Genomic DNA, 21,615 nt, shown 5'->3' on the forward strand with positions numbered 1-21,615 from the left:
GCCATACCACCCTCTGAAAACTCTGCCCATCCCCCTAAAGGCCTCATGTGATCCTCCTGCGCTCCAGCAAGTAGGCTAATAATACCCCCAACAATTATAACAAAGGTGTTGTTAGGATTAGTAAATCATAGCTTTGTGGATGTTGTAGGGATGAATTAAAAAAAGGCAGGGTAAACTATGACTAACAGCTGCTGATCAAAACAAGTAAACAAGTAACAGCTGATCACTGGAAAACATTTATTTCTGTCAGATAATACCAGTAACAAATGTGATTAATGTATTCACACTGGATATGTTTTTTCACATCAAACATTAATGTGTGAAATTGAGATTATCTTTTTAGTTTAATTGATACAAATAAAGCATGACTGACACACACTATAATGTTATTATTACCCATGCAGTGGCCAGTTTGGCCCTGTCCACCTCCACTGTTGCATTAGCGGCCAACAAGTGTGTTTGTAGGCATCTCTTTTTCTCACTCCACATTAAGCATCTGTAAAATCTGATAATGAGGGCAGGAAAAGCAAATTTCTAGGAATTTCTTTGAGAGTTTTTGTGCCATGTTGAAACAGGAAACCATGAAACACACAAAGTTATCATCTCAAATCTCTTTATATGATCTGAAGCTGCAACAGTTGGAGCCATGAGACTGAAAACAAGATCATTGTGAGGACACTGTCCACTGGTGTGTTTGTAAAATATCAGAATACATTGATTGATGAATCGTGAATCAGTGAGAGCCATCAGGTGCAGATCCAGTAAGATTCCCCACCTAAAGCTGCACACGTGCATGTGTCCACTTACATTTGCTCACCTGCATTACATTTGATGTCTTGAAGTGTACACATGCAAGTACCAGCAAACCCTCTACACACTCAACCAGCTGGTTTATTGTTATATGACCACAAAAAGAACAGTTTTTCCTTTGTGAGTTCATTTTCTTATTTTCCACTTGTTTACGAATCTAATTTCTCCGACACACCTTGTGCTTATAAATAAGGTGGAATAAATCTATCAGGTAATTGTGGCCTTTGATGACAACATATGGTTGATTCAGAGGTTTCAACTGAAGAAGAAAAAAAAAAAACAGTCCCTCCTTTCTTCTCCTCATGTATGTTATTTAATTTTATGATGTCCTCGAGGGAAAGCTTGACAAACTGAGGTGAAAGCTGCCAAGCAGATAAAAGCTGCCTATGAAGAATATCTCAGAGCTACATTCTGTGGTAGAACAGCACCCTGTGTGTGTGTGTGTGTCTTGCAGAACAAAGGGTGACATCCTTGCACTACAACACCTGAACAGTTGTGTTATCTCTATTGGCTTATGCAGTGCATTCTGGGTGGGCTGAGCCCCTGGTTGGTGACCCCCAAATTGTGGTTAGCACTCCAGTGCTGCTGGGACCTAGAGGTGGTCGCTTCAGTGGAGGGGAAAACAAACAGAGAGGCCATAAAGCAGAGCAAATATTGTGAGGTGGGCCTGGTAAACCAAACTGGGCCCTGGATCCTGATAGACTGGAAGAGTGGGGGTCGGGCAAACACACCACTTTGTGATGGGGTGTAGTTCTCAAGTATTCTTCAGCTACCGGTACATCTTACTTGGAATGTTTAAATGCATAAAGACAAGGTGTGGAGCAAGAACAGGTGATGGGATGGATGTCACTAACCTATAAGTTAATTTGAATACCCTCTGCTACAGTGTCAGTGAACATTCTGAGTCTTTATTTGAAATCCTGTGTTTGCTTCAGTCTGGATTTCCTTGTACAGTATCTGCACACACAGCAGTCCAAAGTGCAGCAGGTCCAAGAGGTCTACAGTGTGCAGAGGGTGTTTATGATTAACTGGCAATAGTAGTAATTACTGACCCAATAAGCAGTGTATGTGTAGCTGTGTCAGTACCTTATCTCACAGTGAGTCAGAGCAGAAGAGGAACATTAAACCTGCACATGTGACACATTCCAGCCTCATCATTCCTATTAATTGTGTCTTCACAATAGAGTTTCAACAGAAATTTGGAGCATTAACATTTTAGCACTTGCTGCTCCCTTGTCTCCAAGAAAGCAGGTTTTTATTGGATTAAGATGACCAAAAGCTTATGAGAGTTTCTCATTTTAGTCTCAGCAGCAGTCTAAACACCTCACTGTTATGAGGGGACAACAAACATCATCAAGGTGTTTGCAGGGTCAAAAAGGGGAGGTTGTGTATAACCATGGACAAAATGTGTGTGGCTTTAAGTATAGTTTCTCTGTGGGAGGTTCCAACCCGCTTTACTGGACAGTATTTAAGGATTTTTGTCTCCCCTTCAGACTTATAATGATGAAAAAATAGATCTCACGTTTAAAAAAAAAAAAAAATATTTGCTTTAAGTGATAAGAGAATTTATATTTCACCACATCCCTTGATGTTCCTTGATTGTTCCAGCCAGTAAGTAATCTGTTTGCATTCCAAAAGGCAAAACCTGTGAAGTAGACACCACAGTCTTGTCTTGTCAGCCTCTCAATGTGTTTGTTTTTTTCTTTCTCCAACAACACAGCTGCAAAGCTTCATTATCTCAGCACATGTAATCTTGACATCCTCCTATGGTTGTGAAGTAAGAAAGCCATGTTATTTTTCAGACTTAGTTAAATGTGATGCACTAAAAACAGCAACGGCAATGATTACAGAAACGTAGGCTACTGTGAAAGTCACATAATGATCGGCCACCATTAGTCCACTGGTGGTGAAATTACCCTCACTGGTTGCAAAAACACACATGCACTTCACATTTACATGTAGAAATGTGAGGTATTTCCACCCTTTGATCAGGGACAATTGTGCTTATTTGCAAGGTATTTGGCCTCGACTACAACACAGGGTGCTAATTCTGCATTCCAACAATGTGTGTGCATGTACTTGCACAAAGTTAGCTTAAAGTGGGTGCATTTGAAAAGGGATTTGTGCCACCCAGAAAGACATTTTACCAAAACAGCAATTTTTTGCCAGTGGACTGAACAGAAAAAAGAGCAGGCCAACTCTTTTGCAAAATGTAAAAAAAACAACATGGATTAGGAGCATTTGAAACACTTTTCTTTCATGGTAGAGACAAAAAAAATCCAGAAAGAGAAGGACAATATTTGCATTGTGGGTTGATCAGCATCACATGCAGCCATGCAGTAATACCCCTAATACTCCCTGTATAGCTGTAATATTTTCCTCCATAATGGTTTGCTTGAACAAAGTATTCAGAGGTAATCAGAAAGCCTCCAAAACCAACAAGCCGATGATGTTTCACCTCCTCAGCCCTGCAGAATGAGGGCAGTCTGTGGGGGAGAGCCAGACTCTGTGGTTGATCTGAAGTTGATCTCTCCTCCAGACAGATGCCAGAAGTGTGTGTGTGTGTGTTAGAATGTGTAGTATTTACATAAGGATTGCATGAGCTGAAGCAGCTTCCCCATCCTCTGATGATATTTTCATATCTTTGCTTCACTTCTTTTCTTCCCTCTGTTTCACTGCTTTGCCTCAGTGTGCTGGGGCAGCAGCCAGTCGCTCGGCAAGCTCCCCGCTGTAGGCTGACTGAAGATATCCCCTTACACATGTGGGACTCTGGGGCTGCAGTAACCCTTTTGGAAGCACAGGCTTGCATGGAGGAACAGAGACAAAACAAAAGTTGGATGATGATATTGAGAAATTTAACTTGGGGCTAGAGAAGGTTTTTCTAAATACATATAACACACTTTGTACACAGGAGGAACTCAATGAGTTTAAAAAAGAAAAGAACAAGAAGAAGAAAAAAACACATCAGAATAATAAGAACCGCAGTGGTAATGCTAATAATATCATTGTATGTAAGATTCTCCTGTTCATTATTCAGTCACAAAGAATGAAAGGAAATGCATTATTCAAAGAATGAAAATTGTGACAGTGGTAGAAGTATATGAACTTAAGTACTGTATTGAAAGTATGTACAAACCTCGCTTCATCCTCCCCTTCATCCTTGATCATGGAATATGTAACATTGCATTGGTATACATCACTTTTACATGGCGTTCGTCACAGCTTCATTCAGGCATAACTGCAACAGAAGAATGAGCCATGCGGGTAATAGTTGCCATTGATTTCAATTTGTTCAGGTGCTATTAGATCAATTAAAAGGAATGTATGTTTATAAGATTATCCAGTTACTTAGTATCAGGTATCAGTGGTCTGTGGTTTACTTGTGCACAGACAGAAAATAAGCAGATATCCTCCTAATAATGAAAAAACATAAGTAAGTGTAATATAATTAAAAGCATAGTCAAAGAGGCTGTAAACATGTTTTTTTCTGCTTTATTTCTCAGTCCCAGTGGTCCACATAGACACCGTTTTGTGTGAATTTAAGAATTCTTATAGGATTTATCTATTACGGTCACTATTACTTTTGTGTTACCACATCTGGGTTTTTTTTTTTTTTGCACATTCTCCCTGTGCCGGTGTGGGTTTTCTCCAGGTTCTCCGGCTTCCTCCCACATACCAAAAGACATGCCTGTTATGGTAACTGGGGCTTTTCAGTTGGCTTAGGTGTGAGTGGTTGTTTGTCTCTGAATGTTAACCCTGCAGAGAGAGACTGTGACCTGTCCACAGTGTACCCTGCCTCTCACACCTTGACAGCTGCATAGGCTCCAACCCTCTTGTGGCCCCGTAGCACACGATATTTTTAACTGCATGCATTATGGGTCATTTCAGTGATCGAAGGAGATAAAAGAGTTCAACAGAAAGTGGAGTGATTTAGCTTCCATAATCAAAAGGGTTAAACATTTGAACAAAGATTCCACATCCTCATGTATGACTATCTGGCACCCAGATGTTCCTCTGTCATCGCTGTGAGGGGCACAGCACAATACACAGGGTGAAGTGACCCACTTAAAAAGACATCACACCCTCACACAAACATCACACCCTCACACATGGTTCAGTCCATTATATTATGAAAGAATTCCATGGAAATTCCCATAAAGTTAATGACAGAGAGAGAGAGAGGGGAGTGAGATACACCAGGGAGGAAAGAAGGTTCTTTTGAATTGTAAAAATAAATAAACATGTTTGGGCTTATAGCCGGGAGCATTAAACCCCACAGTGAGAATCTTTCCTGGCAGAGACCCAGGAGCAGATGAAAGACAATCCCACTTTAAACACAGGCGTAGGAACGTATCATTTATCGTTCCCCATTATGGCAGGTCGAAGCTGTTATGATCTAATAGCTCAGGTGGAGCTACTGCACGCTCTTTACTAGGAAATTCTATACAGATACAACATGTAGTCTCGGCTACATCACTGGCATGCCCTTGTGTCCAATATGAACGGAGAAGGAGTGTGTTAAAGGCAAAATTCTTGGAAAAAAGTGGAGCCTCACGGTGGTTGACGCTTGGTCAAGGTCTCCAGAAAGTCTCCCTCCTTCAGATGGCGTTGATTAAAGTCTCAGTCCGGAGGAATCACATGACTCAGAGAACATCTGTTCAGGATACAGGGGAGATCTCGTCAATATTTAATTAATCAAAGTCTTTGCCTGCTGGGGTTAAAGTAGAAATTACTGCTAATTCACAGTGGGGAGCATTTAATAAGGTTTCTGGGAGTCATTCAGAGGTGAATGACTGAACCCGGTTTTCCTAGCAATTAAACTTCCTTTTATGTACATATAAACACACCAAATACTAGGGTGGTTAAAATACAACGTGTTCCTCACACACTGTACTCGTAGCCCATTTCTGCTAACAGAATATGGACTTGAGTTATAAAAAAAGAAGCAGGAAGTTTAGAGCCAGCACTGCTATCCAAGAGAACTAATCTGAGCTACTCTCCAGACTGCAAGTGTTTCGGAGTGTTGTGCCGAAGAATCAGTGCAAAGGGAATTCAATGTGTGCCAACATAACAAAGCTTGGATTTGAAATGGTGGTGTAACATAAACTGATGGAAAAATAAAGCCAAAGGAAACATGAGCATCTGTTTATGTCTACTCAGGCAGTTCCTGTCAGCTCTGTGCCACATTTCTGCAGCCTTTTGGTCCCAACTGTAGCATTTTGGTTGAGTCTCACTCCACCTACAGATGGTGGCACGCATGCATATAAAGGCAGTCTGGAACTGGAAGTGGAGGGATGGATGATGACCAGGAGGCTGGCGTTTGTGTCCCCCGGTGGGACCATTGCTTTTTTTGTTGTTGCTGTAAATGTCACTTGATACTGTCAGGTTTCTGTTCCTCTGGTGTGGAAATATGCAGGATGGTGTAGCATGTTGATGAAGATTCTCAGTCATCCAGGTCATCATACGTAGAGAAGGTTGAAGCAAGGCGTCTAAACTCTAAACTCTAAACTCTAAACTCTACAACTCTACAAGTCCAGACACCTTGCTTCAACCTTCTCTACGTATGATGGTGTAGCCCACTTTAACACTATACTTGATAGTTCATGCAGTCAGAAACAGCCACTGTTCTCCATTGAAACACAAAAGAAGAATGTTTGGCACACATGTCGCACCTTTAAGCAACAGCAGAGGTGGTCGCAGAGCCGGCTGTGTGTGAAAGGGTGAGCTGGAACATGTATGTCTAATAACAGAGCTCTGTGATGACCTTTAAAAGATACACTACGGAGCATGAAAATCATGTGTTTGACTGTGAGGAGCATCTATTAATAAACCAACATTAACCCGACTCCATCCATAAACCCAGACTACTAGAGATTACTGAAGACTTTAAGGTACCTTCTGCTTGTGGCCTTTTTTTCATCCATATGTTCATCTGTCATTAGGCCTGCTTTGCTGCAGTAACAGGCCTGCTATTCATACAGATAAGAGGCCAGTGTAATTGCTGTGTGGCCCAGCAGTCACGGCACGGCCGCTGATGTTCTGCCAGCACACAATCAAGATGCCTGCTCCAGATTATAATGCTGTAAACAAACTGGTGCAGGCCTCTCCCTCAGTGAACTGTCAGACTTCTTTCATGTGTTGGGGATTAGCACTGACAACTGTCAGCTGCCATATTGGGATCTACTACTACTACTACTACAACTCTCTTGATGCACTGCTTGAAAGTGTCTAGAAAAACTGTAAACTGAAAATGTGGTTAAACATTAAAGCTGTTTTTTAATGATGCCGTTTTATGTACAGCTTTTAATTTAACTGAAAAAACACTCCACACTGTAAAATAATTTGTTTTAAAAGTACGAACAAACAACCACAGACACTGTGACTGCAATGTTTTGTGGGGCAAAATGCTTGTTTGTGCAAGACAAATATTTTGTCTAGTTTTCTTTGCATGCTTTTAATACTTGCCCTAAGCTCCAGCCTGTTTTTTCTTTTATTTGTCACAAAAAAGACAGTGAGTTCTGTTTTGTTGACTCAACACGACTGACCTTTGAAACTATAAAAAAACCTGTATAAAGTTCACCTGCTTGCATAATACTAACCAAAAACAAGACTTTACATGCAAACTCAGCCATTCTCTGATGACGTGCATCACAAGAGCAACAATGGTGGTTATTTCGCCTGCATGTGGGAGTCGAGATACTCAAGGATACAAAATAAATGATGCTGGTATTGCAGGAAATGGATATGCCTCTATATGCACAGCTCTTTGGACTTCAGATCATTCAATATTTAGTTAAACCTCTGATAGTGAAACCCTGCAGTGACCTCAACAAAGATGGAGTGCTGACATTATGATTGATAACAATGCTAAAATACAATACATGGCTCCAAATATAATGCAGATTTTTGGACTGTATTCATTGGTGAGTCATGAAATCTGACTTCAAAGTGACAACACTTCGTGGAAACATTACATTTAAGGCCTGTTTTATCAGGATGTAATGCAGCTGTGTCAGTGCCCTGTGGGTGAATGCGTGAGGTCTTCCTAGCTTGTAAAAGAAACATTGCTGCTACACTAACTTGTCACTTCTTGGATCCAATTTTCCTTTAAGTACAACTAGTAACAGAAGAGCAGACAGTTTAATTAAAACACACACACACACTTGATGAGTCCTTGCCACCATGAATGCAAAAAAAAAGAAAAACTATTTTGTTTTGGTGTCCAAATTTACAGCATCTGACACTGTTCTTTGTTTCCACTGCCACAGAGTCCTCAGCTGATGACACAAAAATGCAGGAGCAGGACTTAAGGTTAACTTTCACTCCTGACCTTTGACCTTTTGCCATTATTGGCAGGGATGTAACTGTCTTCTGTAAATCTAGCCTGTGTCCTCACAGTCTAATGGCCAAACAAGGAACTTGGCATTCCTCTGTATGTGGGAGCCAATGGAATGGGACATCCATGATGATTTAACTGCCTCAAGCATGGCTTTGTGCGTGTGTGTGATGTGTTTGCTCACATAAAACAGGTCTGAGCCACGCTGTTGTTCGGTCACTAGAGAAAAGCCATTGTGGCTGAATTTGTCCCCCTGAGCGATGATACAGTCTAATACGTGGGTCAGACAAAAGATAAATCAGGAAATGCATTTGTTTGGTGGGGAATCATGTAGCCTGGATATTCACTTATTATCATCTACTGTAAAAAAACTGCCTGACAAGCTGCAAGTACATAATGAAGAACAGATTAATGGACAGAAGAGTAATAAAAGAGTTAGAGGTAGTGCTCTAATAAAAAACTGTTCCATGTGTTTTGTGTTTGATCCACTTTCCCATGAAAGTAGGCCATAGATCATACACACACACACACACAGAATGCCCTTACCTTAACCCTGGGATGAGTGCATGCTGGGAGGAATTCTCCACGGTGGAGGAAGGAAATAGAGAATGACATTTTCTTAGTTGTGGCCAGATGACTCAACTACACCTGTAAATCTGTCTCTGTCTCTTTTCATGAGCACACACATGAACCTAAGAAAGCTTTTCTGAAGTGGTTCCATGATACTTTTTGTTTAGTTTTTTTCTTTTTGTTTGGATTAAGCTTGGATCATTCTATTCTCATAGCTGTCTATATGTGGACAAGTCAAAACATGTGAATCACACAGTACTAATGAAGCAATAAGATCATCTACCAGTGCCTTCACTCTGATTTAAGAGCATTATGAAGGTTTTATCAAATCAAGATTAAACATTCTTGTATATTTACATCTTTCTCACATTCTGCTTTCTGATAAGATTAAAGATAAAACTAGAGTGTGAGAAGCACAAGTTGGATCAAATTACCGTTTAGTGTTTAAACTTTAGAGCAGATCTGTCAAACTACATTACTCATACATGCTCAGAAAATTTGACTTTATCTTTCCTCTGGCTTAGGATAAAGTGTAAAAACAATAATCTCACGGTCATTTAAGATTCAGATGAGCTCTCCTTACAGCATTAAATGAAAATGTTTTGTATTTTCAGAAATTATACTAATGTTTCTTCTGGTTATGTAGAATATTGTTAAAATGCATTAAAAACTGCCATAGTGATCAATCTGTGTCTATATTGATTATAAATTAATGTGTATTATGTACCAAGAACCCCGATCAGATGTCAAAACTTCAAACCTTCTTTTAACAGATCCAGTATAGCGTGAGCACAGTGACAGAGTAAATTAAACACTTGCTCATTTAATCACCAGTTAAGTGTGTAATGGATACAGCTTTTACTTTCACATCAACAAATAAGCTGCAGTTCAACATGGTGTGACACCCAGCCTCAAGGCAAAGACAAAGACTAAAAGCCTTCAGATATCAGTTTCCTTCATTAGCAGTGCTCTCATGAAAACATCTGACAGCCTACTGAATAATATGTTAATGGGCTGGGCGGACAGTCTGTCGGTGATGTTTGAACTGATCATGACCAGTCAAGAAAAACATTGCATTTTTGTGAAAGAAAATAACTTAAATAATAAAAATCACTGCAGCGCCCCTTTTATGATAAGACAATCAGAGCGATCCTGCAGTTTAATGTCAATACACTCTGTCACGCTATGTGGAGAAGGTGATGGGTAATTACATCCATTCAAACACACACACACACACACACACGCGCATTTACTCACTCTCGTTTCAACTGCAACAACTACATGTGGTCTACTGTTTTCTTTTTATTGCTTAGAGATAATTTTGCACACAGAATATCAGGTGGAGTCAGAAGAGTTCACCACCACGACATGTGATTAAACATCAAATGAGCTGCAGCTATCCGTACAGCAGGGAGGAATGCACAAACAAACCTAAACAAAAAGATGCCATATAAAAAATGTCTTTGGTGATTTATGCTGTGCGTTTTATTATTTCAAGTAATTTCATGCTACGTAGGTGGTTTTTAGAATGTGTCAGGTGAGGCCTGCAGGTGTGGCAATGATCGAGTAATTAGAAAACACATAGCCAAAAAAAGAAAAAAGAGAAAACAAACCCTAATAAAAACAGAGCTGAGTACCTGAGAGGAAAACTGCCAAGATCTAATATGACTTGAAGGGAAGCCATGGAAGAGAAGGGGGCGTGGAGAGAGCTGAGATAAGTGGCACCTGTGGGTGTTACTCTACTGAATAACTAGTTATTTTTCAACACATGTTGACTGAATTCAAGCCCTCGAGTGTAAAATGTGGCAATAAAAGCTCAATCACTCTAGAGGATGAGCAGAGAATGACGAATGAATGAAATAAGGCCAAATACAAGCACTGGGTTATAAATATATGTATAAAAAGAGAGTTTAACTGATGTGAGGAGCTTCTGAAGTTTCAGGTAAGTTGCGATATTTATGTCACACTTCATAACCCATTTACTGTTTAATAAGTTAATGATAAATATGTACCACTGCTAGGCTTTTCAAAGGTGGTCCAGCTGAGTTGCATAAAGAAAGCAAAGTTTAGAGAGTGCATTCTGCTAACAAGCTTTTTGTAAATCATTTACCTAAACCTCATGGTCTTGAGTTGGGTGATCAGTCGTCGGTTATGCTCAGTTGCTTTTCAAAAAGAATGAAAGATTAATTATAACTGTGATGAGCTCTCAACACGTTCACCTGGTGTCACACCCTCAGAGAACTGTCTCTCCCCAGGATGAAGTGAGTTACTGCTGTAGGACTTCTATAAAGGGGAGACGCTCGCCGACTGCTGGAGTCAGAGGACTACGCTGTAAAAGCTGGGTCTATTTTGGGCCACAAACTTTTCAATCATCCCTCAGAAGGATTCTTTTATATGTTATAATTACTGTATTTAAGGTCACATTTTCACTGATAAAACTTTTTCCTACCACATAAAGTGACTGGCCTCACTGTCAAAGTATTAACCCTTTATATATATCAGTTGTTGAAGAGTGTACAAAGATATGTTTCTCTATATGACTTCATTTGATCAACAGCCGAGCTGTGCCTAATGCTTTTAATGTGTGTGAACAAAAAGTAACGCTGCATTATTATTTGGAAAACACTCATAACTACAAACCGTGATACTCACTTTGGTGCATTTTATTTTTCTATAGAGTGAAAAAGAACAATTAACTTATTTTTTCTTCAACCTTTGGTCAGATGTATATTTGTCAGATTATGCATGAACCAATCTAAAAAAAAGAAGAAAAAAAAAGAAGAAAAGAAATGGAGTAGCTGGTTGATCAAACTGTGGAGGCACTATAAATTAAAAATGAGTAGAGAAAACATAAACACCATAAATACACAGAGAGGTCAGCAGATCCTCCTCTGTAACATCCAGTGCAAAAGTCTAAGTCAAAGTTCAAGATATGCCACCTTGACACCTAATTATAGTTCAGTGTGAAGTCAAGCAGTCTCTTTTTTTCTCTCTTGCTGTCCTGCTCCAAGTGTCATCTTCAGACCGCAGTGCTGAATGTCTTCACTCAGGCCTCACTCATGCTTCTCCAAGTCTTTCCTGAATTTGAACACAAAGGAGGACCCCTGCAAGAGAGAAGACAAAGAATCAGGCAGGAGAGAAAAAGCTTCATGCTGAAGCTAAAAACTAGACGAGAAGAGCTCAGTTTGCTTAGTGATCGTCCGCCACAGAAAAAAAAAACAAGTTGCCTGATAGAGCTGTGAGTGAGCGTCCACTTCCACTTTGTGGAATGTCAGAACTTACTCAAAGTCTGAAGGCAACTTTGTTTTAATTCTGTGGAGAAGGTCGAAGTGAAAATGAAGCTAAAAGGGCTGTAGTTTCAGAAAATCTTTGTCAGTCACTGTAAAAAAACAAACAAACAAACAAGGGAAACAAATGAGCGGCATTTTCACCAATTTGTTTTCATAATTTCAGCCATGAGATGACATTTAAAGTGAAAATATGATCCTCCCTTATATAAATTTACTTTCTTCTTTCTGAATTATATTACTTTATTTATGTTACTAATATAACATCCAAAGTGATGAAATTGCTGCACATTCCTGAAGGTCTGTTTTTGTTGTTGTTGTTTTTAATAGAGTGCAGAGAGCCCAGAGAGACGCAGAGACAGAGAGCACTCATGACACTAACACTATAGACACTAAAGCACAACTAAGGAGTCAGTTGCTTTTACTTACACAGATACCACTGCACTCACTCACTGCAGAGCTTACTTCTTCTTCCCGCCTAATGACATATTTTCAGTTTTTTTCTTCTGTGCCTCATTGAACAAAAGACACACCTTTATGTTAGCAAGTGGTTTGATGAGTGTGTGTATGAATCTGTGTCCATGTGCAAATGTGGTGTTTGGTTTACCTGTTTTTTTTTCTTGCATGCATGTTTCTATTCTTGGTATTTAGCCAATGTCCCCCCAAAGGCTTTAATTTGGTACAGTCCAATTTTTGATTTTTTTTGCGGCCTGTGTATGCAGGTTCAGCAGCCAGTCTTATTCCCTGCTGTGTCCCCTGAGGTTGTATTTATGAATGTTGTCATTAAAATATGGGAACAAGAATATACTTAAATTATAATTTGAATGTGTCTTTCCGTTTCTTATCAGCTTTTAATTTCCAGTATTCATAACAATAACTTTAACTTTGTTATTTTTGGAAACATGCTTATTTGATTTCTGGCAGTGAGTTGATGAAACAACACAGGAGTAAATCTGCCAGCTGGCTGTTTTCAAGCTTGTTTTTTTGGCTCTGATCTCTAACTTCTTGTTGACTGCTGGTTGCTTAATGGCTATAAGGGTGGAGGGTGTTATATTATACACAGAAAATTAAAGTTACTCTCCAGCGTGTCAATAAAAATTCATGGAAATGAATCTATGGGCTGTCCAACTGCAACCTAGCTGTGGGCCATCCCATCTTGGCAGTGCCTGAGCTAATTCTACATGGGGAGCCTTGTGCTAAGATACGCTAACTGGCTCCTGTATGTTTATTTATAAGAACATATGAGGATGGCATTAATCAAACTTTTAACACTACGGACAGCTTCAAAATAATTGATAATTATGCACAGTAAAAGCCACATAAGCATAAGCTAGCTGGCAAATGAAGAGAGGAACATTGGAATGGTATATTTTTTTGTGTTCATACACAATCCAGCTTTGCTGTTCAATAAATTGGTCCACATTTGATTATAAGAAAATAAGCATGTTATAGCCTCTATAAGTGACAGGCAGTGTCATCTGTTGTGAGTGTAACATGAAGAACAAAGCTCAACTGTACCAATAGATAGACCGATAGACAGACATATATATAGACAGAATAGGTTCTACCTCTGTCATGGCATCATCAATCTGCTTCAGTTCCTCATAGTGGTCACGAGAGTCTCTCAGAGGTTGAACCATGATCTCTTCGATCTGAGGGAAAAGCTGTTTGACAGCAGCATACAGGAGAGCAGATTGTTACTCATCAGGAGAACATCAACACATGTCGATGAAGACAAAGTTCTACCTTCATGACAGTCTCAAACATAGGGATGAGCACAAATTTGATGAATCCAATCTGAGCAGTAGGTTTGGTGACTTTATCTCTGTCCATGAAAGGAGCCACTGGGAGACCTTCAGACTTCTCTCTGTCACTCTAGAAACCAAAGAAGTACAAGATTTGCTGTTAAATCCAGTGTACTGGGTCTTTCAACATTCTATACATTTATTGAGTTACTAAGTGGAGTCACCTGCATGAAGTACTCCTCCAGTAGACAGTCCACCCATGGCTCAGCAACTTCAGTTGGCCTCACTTCGTTGGATATATCGCAGCATTTAATCAGAACCATCTTCAGCTGAAAACATAAACATACACATGTAAAAAAAAACACATGTACACACACACACACACACACAAGCAGAGGGTACAGAAACCTATTCATTCTGTACAGTACACTGTATTTCTGGGACCTCTTTCCCAATTACACTAATCCACTTGGCTCTGCTGATTACAGAGTGCTCAGCGGATAAAGGCCTGCCTGTTTTAAGGTCACATCTGTTTCAATGTGATTGTGTAATGCAGAATGCATACATACACATGTGACATGCTCTTCATTGGTGAAGTCAAAGTTGTCCACCTTTTGCTTGAAGGAGTCTAGTATCTCCCCATGTCGGGCCATGTCAGTGGCTAGAATGAGGGTGATAATGGCCTGGAAACATGACAGGAAAATCTGTTAACATATAAGTCATTACAGCTTTGTAATATCCACCTATGTATGCAGACATCACCTGTCTGATCTGTTTGAAAGCCTCGGGGTCCACATTTGCAAAGATGTTGCACTCAGGAAGAGAGAGGATCTGGAAGGCCACTGCACAGTGGTGGTTCTCCAGCGGGGAGATGTCGTTGTAGCGCACTGCCAGCTCAGTGCGCGCATTGATTTGGTACCTGATGGGTGGATGATATTGTTGAATGGATGGATTTAAGATGGTGTGATAAGCATGATTCTCATGAATCTCTCCTGATAAGAGAGGTCCTCGCTTGCCTGAAACCTCAACCAAAAACAAGGTGATTATCTGTTTTCATACCTGAACTCTCTCCATGCTGAACTACTTTCACAGTTCATCAACAACAGTGTTGTGCAGAGGATGTCAAAACATACTGGGGGTCAACGGGCTTGTGCAGTGCTGTATCTGTCAACACCCTTTACAGACAGAATGGCGAGTCTTACGTGTTGTTGTAGCCGGGGTGGTCCAGGTCATGACACACTGCAGCTGTCATCAAAATGCCCATGTCCGTGAGAGTCAGCTTCTCCTGGATAACCGTGTTTAAAAATGCACAGGTTCACAAGCGGATCAAATGTTGAATGAACACATGAACACACACATAAACATGCAGCATACCTGGAGGTTGCAGAGGTGGATCATGCCGTACATCATCTGACTCACACAGAAGCAGTGACGGAAGTTGTGGAAAGGGTTGTTACGGTAGTTCTCCTGAATCGCCAACTGTAAGAGAGAGAATCATTCATTCAAAGTGAGGAAGTGTGTGTGTCCCCTGTGACAGGGAGAGCAATTACAGATGACACCTCAGATGAATCTGGTATCACTGGAGCTAGATTTGGTGTAGCTTTGTTGGAGAGCACTGACAAAAACACAATTGAATTCCAGCAGACACATTGCCTTACTGCTCGTATCAGACAGGTTGGTAACTGTTTATACAGCCATGTTAAATCTGATTGGTCACTTGTGGCGTCCTGCAGTCTCTTATTTTTAAAGGCGTGGGTCATTGAGAAGGATCATGTCCAATCTGCTAAAAAATCTGGTAAATTGAATTTTAAATCCATATTTTGTGTAAAACTGCTGATTTGAATAGTTTTTTCTTTCCTTGGGATTTTATTTTGAATTTTAAAGCTTGTTTTTTAATGCTGCTTTGAATTTTTCATCAGAAGATCTCTATGCTTCTGGTTGTTGGCTGGCTGTAGCCTACTTTGTCTCTTGCTCCTGTCCTGAAAAATGAGTCATTTCTGGTCAACATGGAGCACCAGAGTAGGAATGCTTCCCCAGACATCAGATTTCCATCTCAGATAATAACCTGTCAGAACTCTGATCCTTCTCTTTTCCTACTGCCTCTGCCTTGAAGTTAAAAGCTTGTTTGAAATCTTGGCTGTTTACATTGCAGTATTCATTACATCTTTTGTTGTTTTAACTTTACCAGCCAGCGTTTAAGTGTGATGGGGTTCATGTTGAATTCCTTCACTAGGCCCAAGTCATGGTACATGTACTCCAGACAGCTCAGCATCTGCAACAAAGAAAGCGAGTCAGTCACTTTAGAAAACATGCAGTGAAAATGGCTGAAAGGCCAACAAACCTCATTGTGTTCCCAGTGCCAGACATCAAATGTTGGCTTCTTCAGCGCCTCAACAGTCTCCTGAGACAGTGTGTACTGTACATGAGGGGGGAAAAAATGAATAATCAGAACATCAGTTTATGTGTTTGCCTTTCAGACGCTGGCACCAGGGACAAATCACAGATGATGTACCTTTGGGTAGTTGGGGACATCTCGTCTTGGAGTGACCTTCTTCCCGTCATCTGAGAAGTTGTATTTGCATGGGCAGTTTACCCTGAGATCAGAAGGGAGACATTTCACTTTATATTGTGATATTACATGATTCATTTTGTACTTGATCGGCCTTATGTCTTTTGACTTCATTTTACCTGCCACCACCTCTTGAAGTCATCTCATCTCGTAGTTTCTTCAGATCATTTTTACACTTCTCAATCTCCACTACTTTCAAACCCTCCACTGGAAAAGTAAGGGGATGCTTACACAGCTTATAACACATTCATAAAATAATAGGAGTTTATTTTTTATACAATACGCCACTCACATTCCACTCTCTTCTCCAGCATGGCTAGCCTGTTGGTGACCTCGGTCTTCAACTCGTTGATTCGAAAGGCTCTGAGAGAGACAAAAGGCAAATCATAAGACAGGCACTTGTGTGTGTGTGTGTGTGTGTGTGTGTGTAAGGAATGTGTGAAAGGTATGGCTTCAGTCATAACATAACATAAAGGATGTTACCTGCTGAACTGCTCAGCCACCTGGGACAACACGTTCTGAAACATGTCCTCTTTCTCTGCAGGCATAAATAATCTCATTATGATTTACACTGTCTGTGTGATGTATGAATGTGTTTAGAGAACTGATAACTTTACCTCCAAGTTGACCAGTAGACAATGGGACAACTTTGTACAAAGAGCTGTGAGAAAATCACATGTGCAGTTATTTATATTTTCAGGAACTGCATACGTCACTGCAGACCATTGGTGAATGGAACTACTGGTAGTCTAAACTCAAACAAAGATGATGTATAGAAAAAATGTGAATTGAGTATCATAATCCTGGTGTATCACCTTGGAGAGTTTGTGGGCATGGTGGGATCAATGGAGACCAGGGCACCTTCTGGATCCACCATCATGATGGCAGTGTTCCTGCAGCGAGTAGAGGAGAAGAGGAGAGGGAGTTCAAACCAGCCCGCTTGACTCGGTGTGAGAGGTGAGAGCATTTAGTGCAATAAATGGATCAAACTATATTTCTAGAATGCAACCAGCAGAGATTCTAGCTTGCACAGAGATGGAATAAAGAAAGAGAAATGCAAAAATGATTCCTCAAACGTTGTTTTCTTCAGCAAAAGTGAAACAGAATGGGAATTATCTTCTTTATACACTAGTTTGTTGTAACTGTCTGGAACTACTCTTTCTGTTTTTGTATTTAAAATACATTTAGTTACTCACATCAAGGCAAATGTAATATTATTGGTAGTAAAAAGCCAAACAAACCTTGGAATGTTAGATGAGGAACACAGAAGCTCCTTGATGTCACATGGGCTGCAGTGCCGACTGAACACCACCTGTGGCATAAATACACGGCGGCTTCTTGAGTCAGGCACTCTTAATATACATGCATTAGACCGTAGATGCATTTCAAATGTCACACTAAACTTTTTATGAGTATAATTTATTATCAGGCCACACGTTTAGTAAAAAGCTCCTCTGTGGCCGTTAAAAACAACACGCAGCTCGCTGTGTTATTTCCAGGAGCACACCTGCACACAAACAGCTGCTGTCTCACATACTGTGGCTAGTGTTCTGACAGGGCAGGAGGGTTATTCAGTTTCATGTGTTTTTCAGAATACGCGGTCACACGGGAATGTAAAGTAAGGGTCAGTTCTGGTTATGGTTGAGAAAGTCAGAGAGAGAAACAATGTGAAAGAACATGACAGCTGGAGTTTGAGATTTCATGGAGCTCTTAAAGATGCCTACATTATCCACGCCTGTCAAGCACAAACAAATCAGTCCAGTTTACGGGACTCGGTACAGCACATCTGATCTGTCTGGAGGATTGATGGCAGAGAGTGCACATGAACCCGGAGCACAGACTGTGATCTTGAAGGGAGAGCAGGTGTAGCAGACAAACACTCAGCCTCAGGCCGTGGGCTCGGGGCTCTTGAACAGACATGTGTCATTTGCAGAGCTCTACTTGAGGCACTCCACATCACTAGATCAGCAAGTGCTATGCTTATCTGTATCGCAGTATGTTTGGAAGTGAAACATGAAACTCAGCCCTGCAAACATTTGTCACGACAGTTTACATGATCGCTAATCTTTCTCATCTTAATCACTGCCACTGGAAACTTTGATGTAGAGTGAGAACCCATTTCCCCACTCCTGTATCCCAGACAGCAGAAATGGATGTGTGTGTGTGTGTGTGTGTTTACAATCAGGTGTTTTGTTGCTGTCAGTAACACCTGTAAGGCAAACTGATCTGCATCAGGATCTAATTTTGTCTCCTCAGGTGAGGTGAATCCACAGGGAGCAGCTACTAAAGTATGGAAGGTGGATTGTTTAATTGCCATAATCGCTTAAGCTTGCATAAACCCCATTATCAAATTCCCATTGACATTTTAAAATATCAAAAGGAATGCAATTTGTCCGGATGAGTCTGAAGTGTGATGTTCTGGATTTTTAACCTATAAAACACGGATCTAGCTTAAATTTATAATTACATTTATAATTGTATATAATTTATATATATTTTATAATATTTGTGTATTGTGTGTTAAACACACAATACACGTAAAACACTGGAATTAATCATATATATTATAGTTAATCAAATGTCTTTTTCTGTTTTCCGAATCTGAATCTGAAACATTTTCACATTCAGTATTACACAGTTAACTTTAAGAACGTAATATTCACTGTTAATTTTTATTATTTCTATGATTTGTCTTTTGTCAAACCAACCTATTTTTCTCCTCTGATGTTACACCACTATTATTTCTTTATTATTTTGTCTATGCAGAAAATTATGAATAAATTGGACCCACCTTTTGTACTTTCCCATCCACATCCAGGTAAATGGTTTTGGGGGCATAGGAGGAGGAGCTGGAGCCCATGTTGACCTCCCTCTCCTCTCTTACACACCCGCAAAGATTCTGGCTTGGAGCTGAAGAACTAACAACCACAGGGTGCTTTTCAGAAGATCAACTAAACAGACAAATGCAAACAGGTTATTATCATATATTTATCTAAATACAGCTGAGTGTGAACACCTGACAAAACTATAAATCACAAAAGGTTTAGCAACAAATGAGTTTACCATCCAACAATGAAAGGATACTGATTAAAAAAGAGTATCCATGTAAAAAAATGGCTACAGAGTGAATATTTATATAAATTATATAACAAAATATAGTTTCCACAAAGAAAAACACCAAACAAACAAAAACATTGACATGTAATAATAATAATAATAATAATGAAAATGATAACAAGCAGTAGCACCTGCTGGACTCACAGTGTCAGCAGCGATGCAGCTTCCCCTGTGGAGGCTAGCAGTGATGTCCCAGGTGCTGAGGATGCAGCTGACTCACATGCAGACACAAAATGCACATATGCTAACCCTCTTTCTGATTCTGGTCCAAAGGGAAAGCTACAGGAGAGGGAGAGAGAGAGAGAGAGCGGGAGAGAGAGACTGGGAGAGACAGTGAGAGAGGGAGCCAAAGGGGTACCAGAATATAACTGCTACTTGTACTGGTTGCCATGGATTGTTACTATGGAGAAAAAAGAGACAATCCTAACATCTTAAGTGCTGTGGGGCTTTTACCTGAGCTGTCACATAAGCCTTTGATTCACTGTATTTTTTAACAAACCTCCCCCCTAAAAAAAAAAAATGTATATTTTACCCCATGACGATGCACCAGACACTCACCTACAGTACTCACCTGTACAATATTGGAAATCACAGAAACTTATATCTATTTATGCTATATATATACTATACTAATTATATCAGGAGGACCTTACTTATAACTTTATAAATTGTAACTTTTTTCTATTTTGGTCTATAAAATTATTAAAATTAAACAAAAAAAGTAAAAAAAAACAAAAAAAACACAACTCATTATCATATATCTTGTTTTAAAGTCATTGAGCCATTTGAGCACAGGGTAAGTTCTATGACTGTTTCATATGTATTTTCATCTGAATGTGTGTGTGTGTGTGTGTGTGTGTGTGTGTGTCCTTGGTCCACTCATCCACTTGTTGATAGCAGGTTCAACAGATGGTTTGGTCAGCAGGACACTTGAAGCAATATTATTTTTAGTCACACTTTATAATGGAGCAGGTCAATAAATAAGAATAAAATAAAGTAAATAAATATTAAGACACTTTCATTATGCAAAGTGTCCAAAATGAAACCTCAAGAAGAGAAACAAAAAGACAGAATGCACTCCTGTTTTAATTAAAAGTAAGAAGTGTCAATAAATTAAAATCGATTCAGTGGGTAATAAGGAGAAACTAATGCAAACATATATTGTAGTAGTAATAACAGATATCTTATATCTATCTATCTATTTTGATGGATGTCTCTGGGCCACAGACAGACAGTTATTTAAAACCTGTTTAAGGTAACTGCCATAAAAGTACATGCCAGAAAAGTGTCAGACATTAGGGACCACTGTTTTATCTTATCTTAATAAATCTGGGCTATAGCTCTCTGAAGCAGTGCAGTACAACATGTGTACTCATGCAATCTCAAAAACCGATGCTCTAATTATGCAATATTTATTTACTTCCTGTTTGTGCATCCTAAACAGACCTGGGATCGATGTGAAAACTGGATTAAACTATTGAATTAGACAAACAGCATAATAACAACAGCAGGAAATACATGACAGGGCTTTGAGAGAGCCTTTTAAAGAGCAAAGTCAGTGCTAGATAAGAGCTTTCCAGCAAGAAGGTCACCCTCTTCTACTGGGAATTTCACATCAACAGGTTGGTGTGAACAAGGGCACCAGTAAGAAGGCTCAACCAGGCAGCAAGAGGAGGTAATTAATTAGATATGGAAACCATCGTTCATCCTCGCACACTATTCAAGTCATAGATGCACTCTCCCAAAACACACGTGTAGATACGTTCATACTGTTTGCACACAGGTGTGATGTTGCTCCCCCGAGCCTAATTACTGTCCTGACTCATGAGTTCACCTGGAGGAAGAAGAAGAGGAGGAGGAGGTGGAGGAGAGTTGGTGCAGACTGTACAAATATAAAATATGTGAAATCAAAATAGATTCAAAGCAATTTCCAGGCTTAGGAAAAAAAGGTTTTCATTATGAGAAGATATTATATTTTCCACTACTGTATGCACACGTTTGGGTGGTTCAGTGTTGTGCCCGATGTGCATTCATGAGTAGCCAAAGAATAAAATATGTTTCCAGTAGAACAAAGACAGCAGAGCCCAGATCAAAACAGAATTTGCTTATGCAGCCGCAAAGACTCACACCTTCAGTGATGGAAGATACATTTCAGGATAAAAGCAAGCAATAAAATTATGC

At 39.8% G+C, this 21,615-nt stretch overlaps 1 protein-coding gene across 2 annotated transcripts; it reads right to left on the reverse strand.

Moving 5' to 3' along the window:
* Nucleotides 1-11,287: 11,287 nt before the first annotated feature.
* On the reverse strand, nucleotides 11,288-19,177 carry pde9ac (phosphodiesterase 9ac). Of its 2 annotated transcripts, none has more exons than XM_028419415.1 (18): nucleotides 19,109-19,177; nucleotides 17,559-17,629; nucleotides 17,133-17,210; nucleotides 16,935-16,978; nucleotides 16,801-16,855; nucleotides 16,610-16,680; nucleotides 16,437-16,524; nucleotides 16,261-16,342; nucleotides 16,090-16,164; nucleotides 15,934-16,020; nucleotides 15,123-15,227; nucleotides 14,951-15,033; nucleotides 14,511-14,667; nucleotides 14,318-14,431; nucleotides 13,973-14,077; nucleotides 13,750-13,878; nucleotides 13,572-13,667; nucleotides 11,288-11,820 (listed from the first exon to the last, which is right to left on the reverse strand). In XM_028419415.1, exons 1-18 carry the CDS (start codon nucleotides 19,175-19,177, stop codon nucleotides 11,770-11,772), a joined length of 1,560 nt encoding a protein of 519 aa, XP_028275216.1. In that variant the 3' UTR covers nucleotides 11,288-11,769. The 2 variants fall into 2 exon arrangements, with proteins under 2 accessions (XP_028275216.1, XP_028275217.1); XM_028419416.1 differs by lacking the exon at nucleotides 11,288-11,820 and adding an exon at nucleotides 12,465-12,515.
* Between the last annotated feature and the right edge of the window lie 2,438 nt (nucleotides 19,178-21,615).

The sequence above is a fragment of the Parambassis ranga genome, chromosome 13, assembly GCF_900634625.1.
Source record: "Parambassis ranga chromosome 13, fParRan2.1, whole genome shotgun sequence".
In the NCBI taxonomy this organism is placed as follows: Eukaryota; Metazoa; Chordata; class Actinopteri; family Ambassidae; genus Parambassis; species Parambassis ranga.

Coding starts and splice junctions, on each gene's coding strand:
- pde9ac (XM_028419415.1), bottom strand. CDS start 19,177: ATGGGCTCCAGCTCCTCCTCCTATGCCCCCAAAACCATTTACCTGGAT. Junction 14,668..14,950: donor CACCCCGGCTACAACAACAC/GTAAGACTCGCC, acceptor TCCACCCATCAG/GTACCAAATCAATGCGCGCA. Junction 11,821..13,571: donor TTGATGATGCCATGACAGAG/GTAGAACCTATT, acceptor TCTCTCTTGCAG/GGGTCCTCCTTTGTGTTCAA.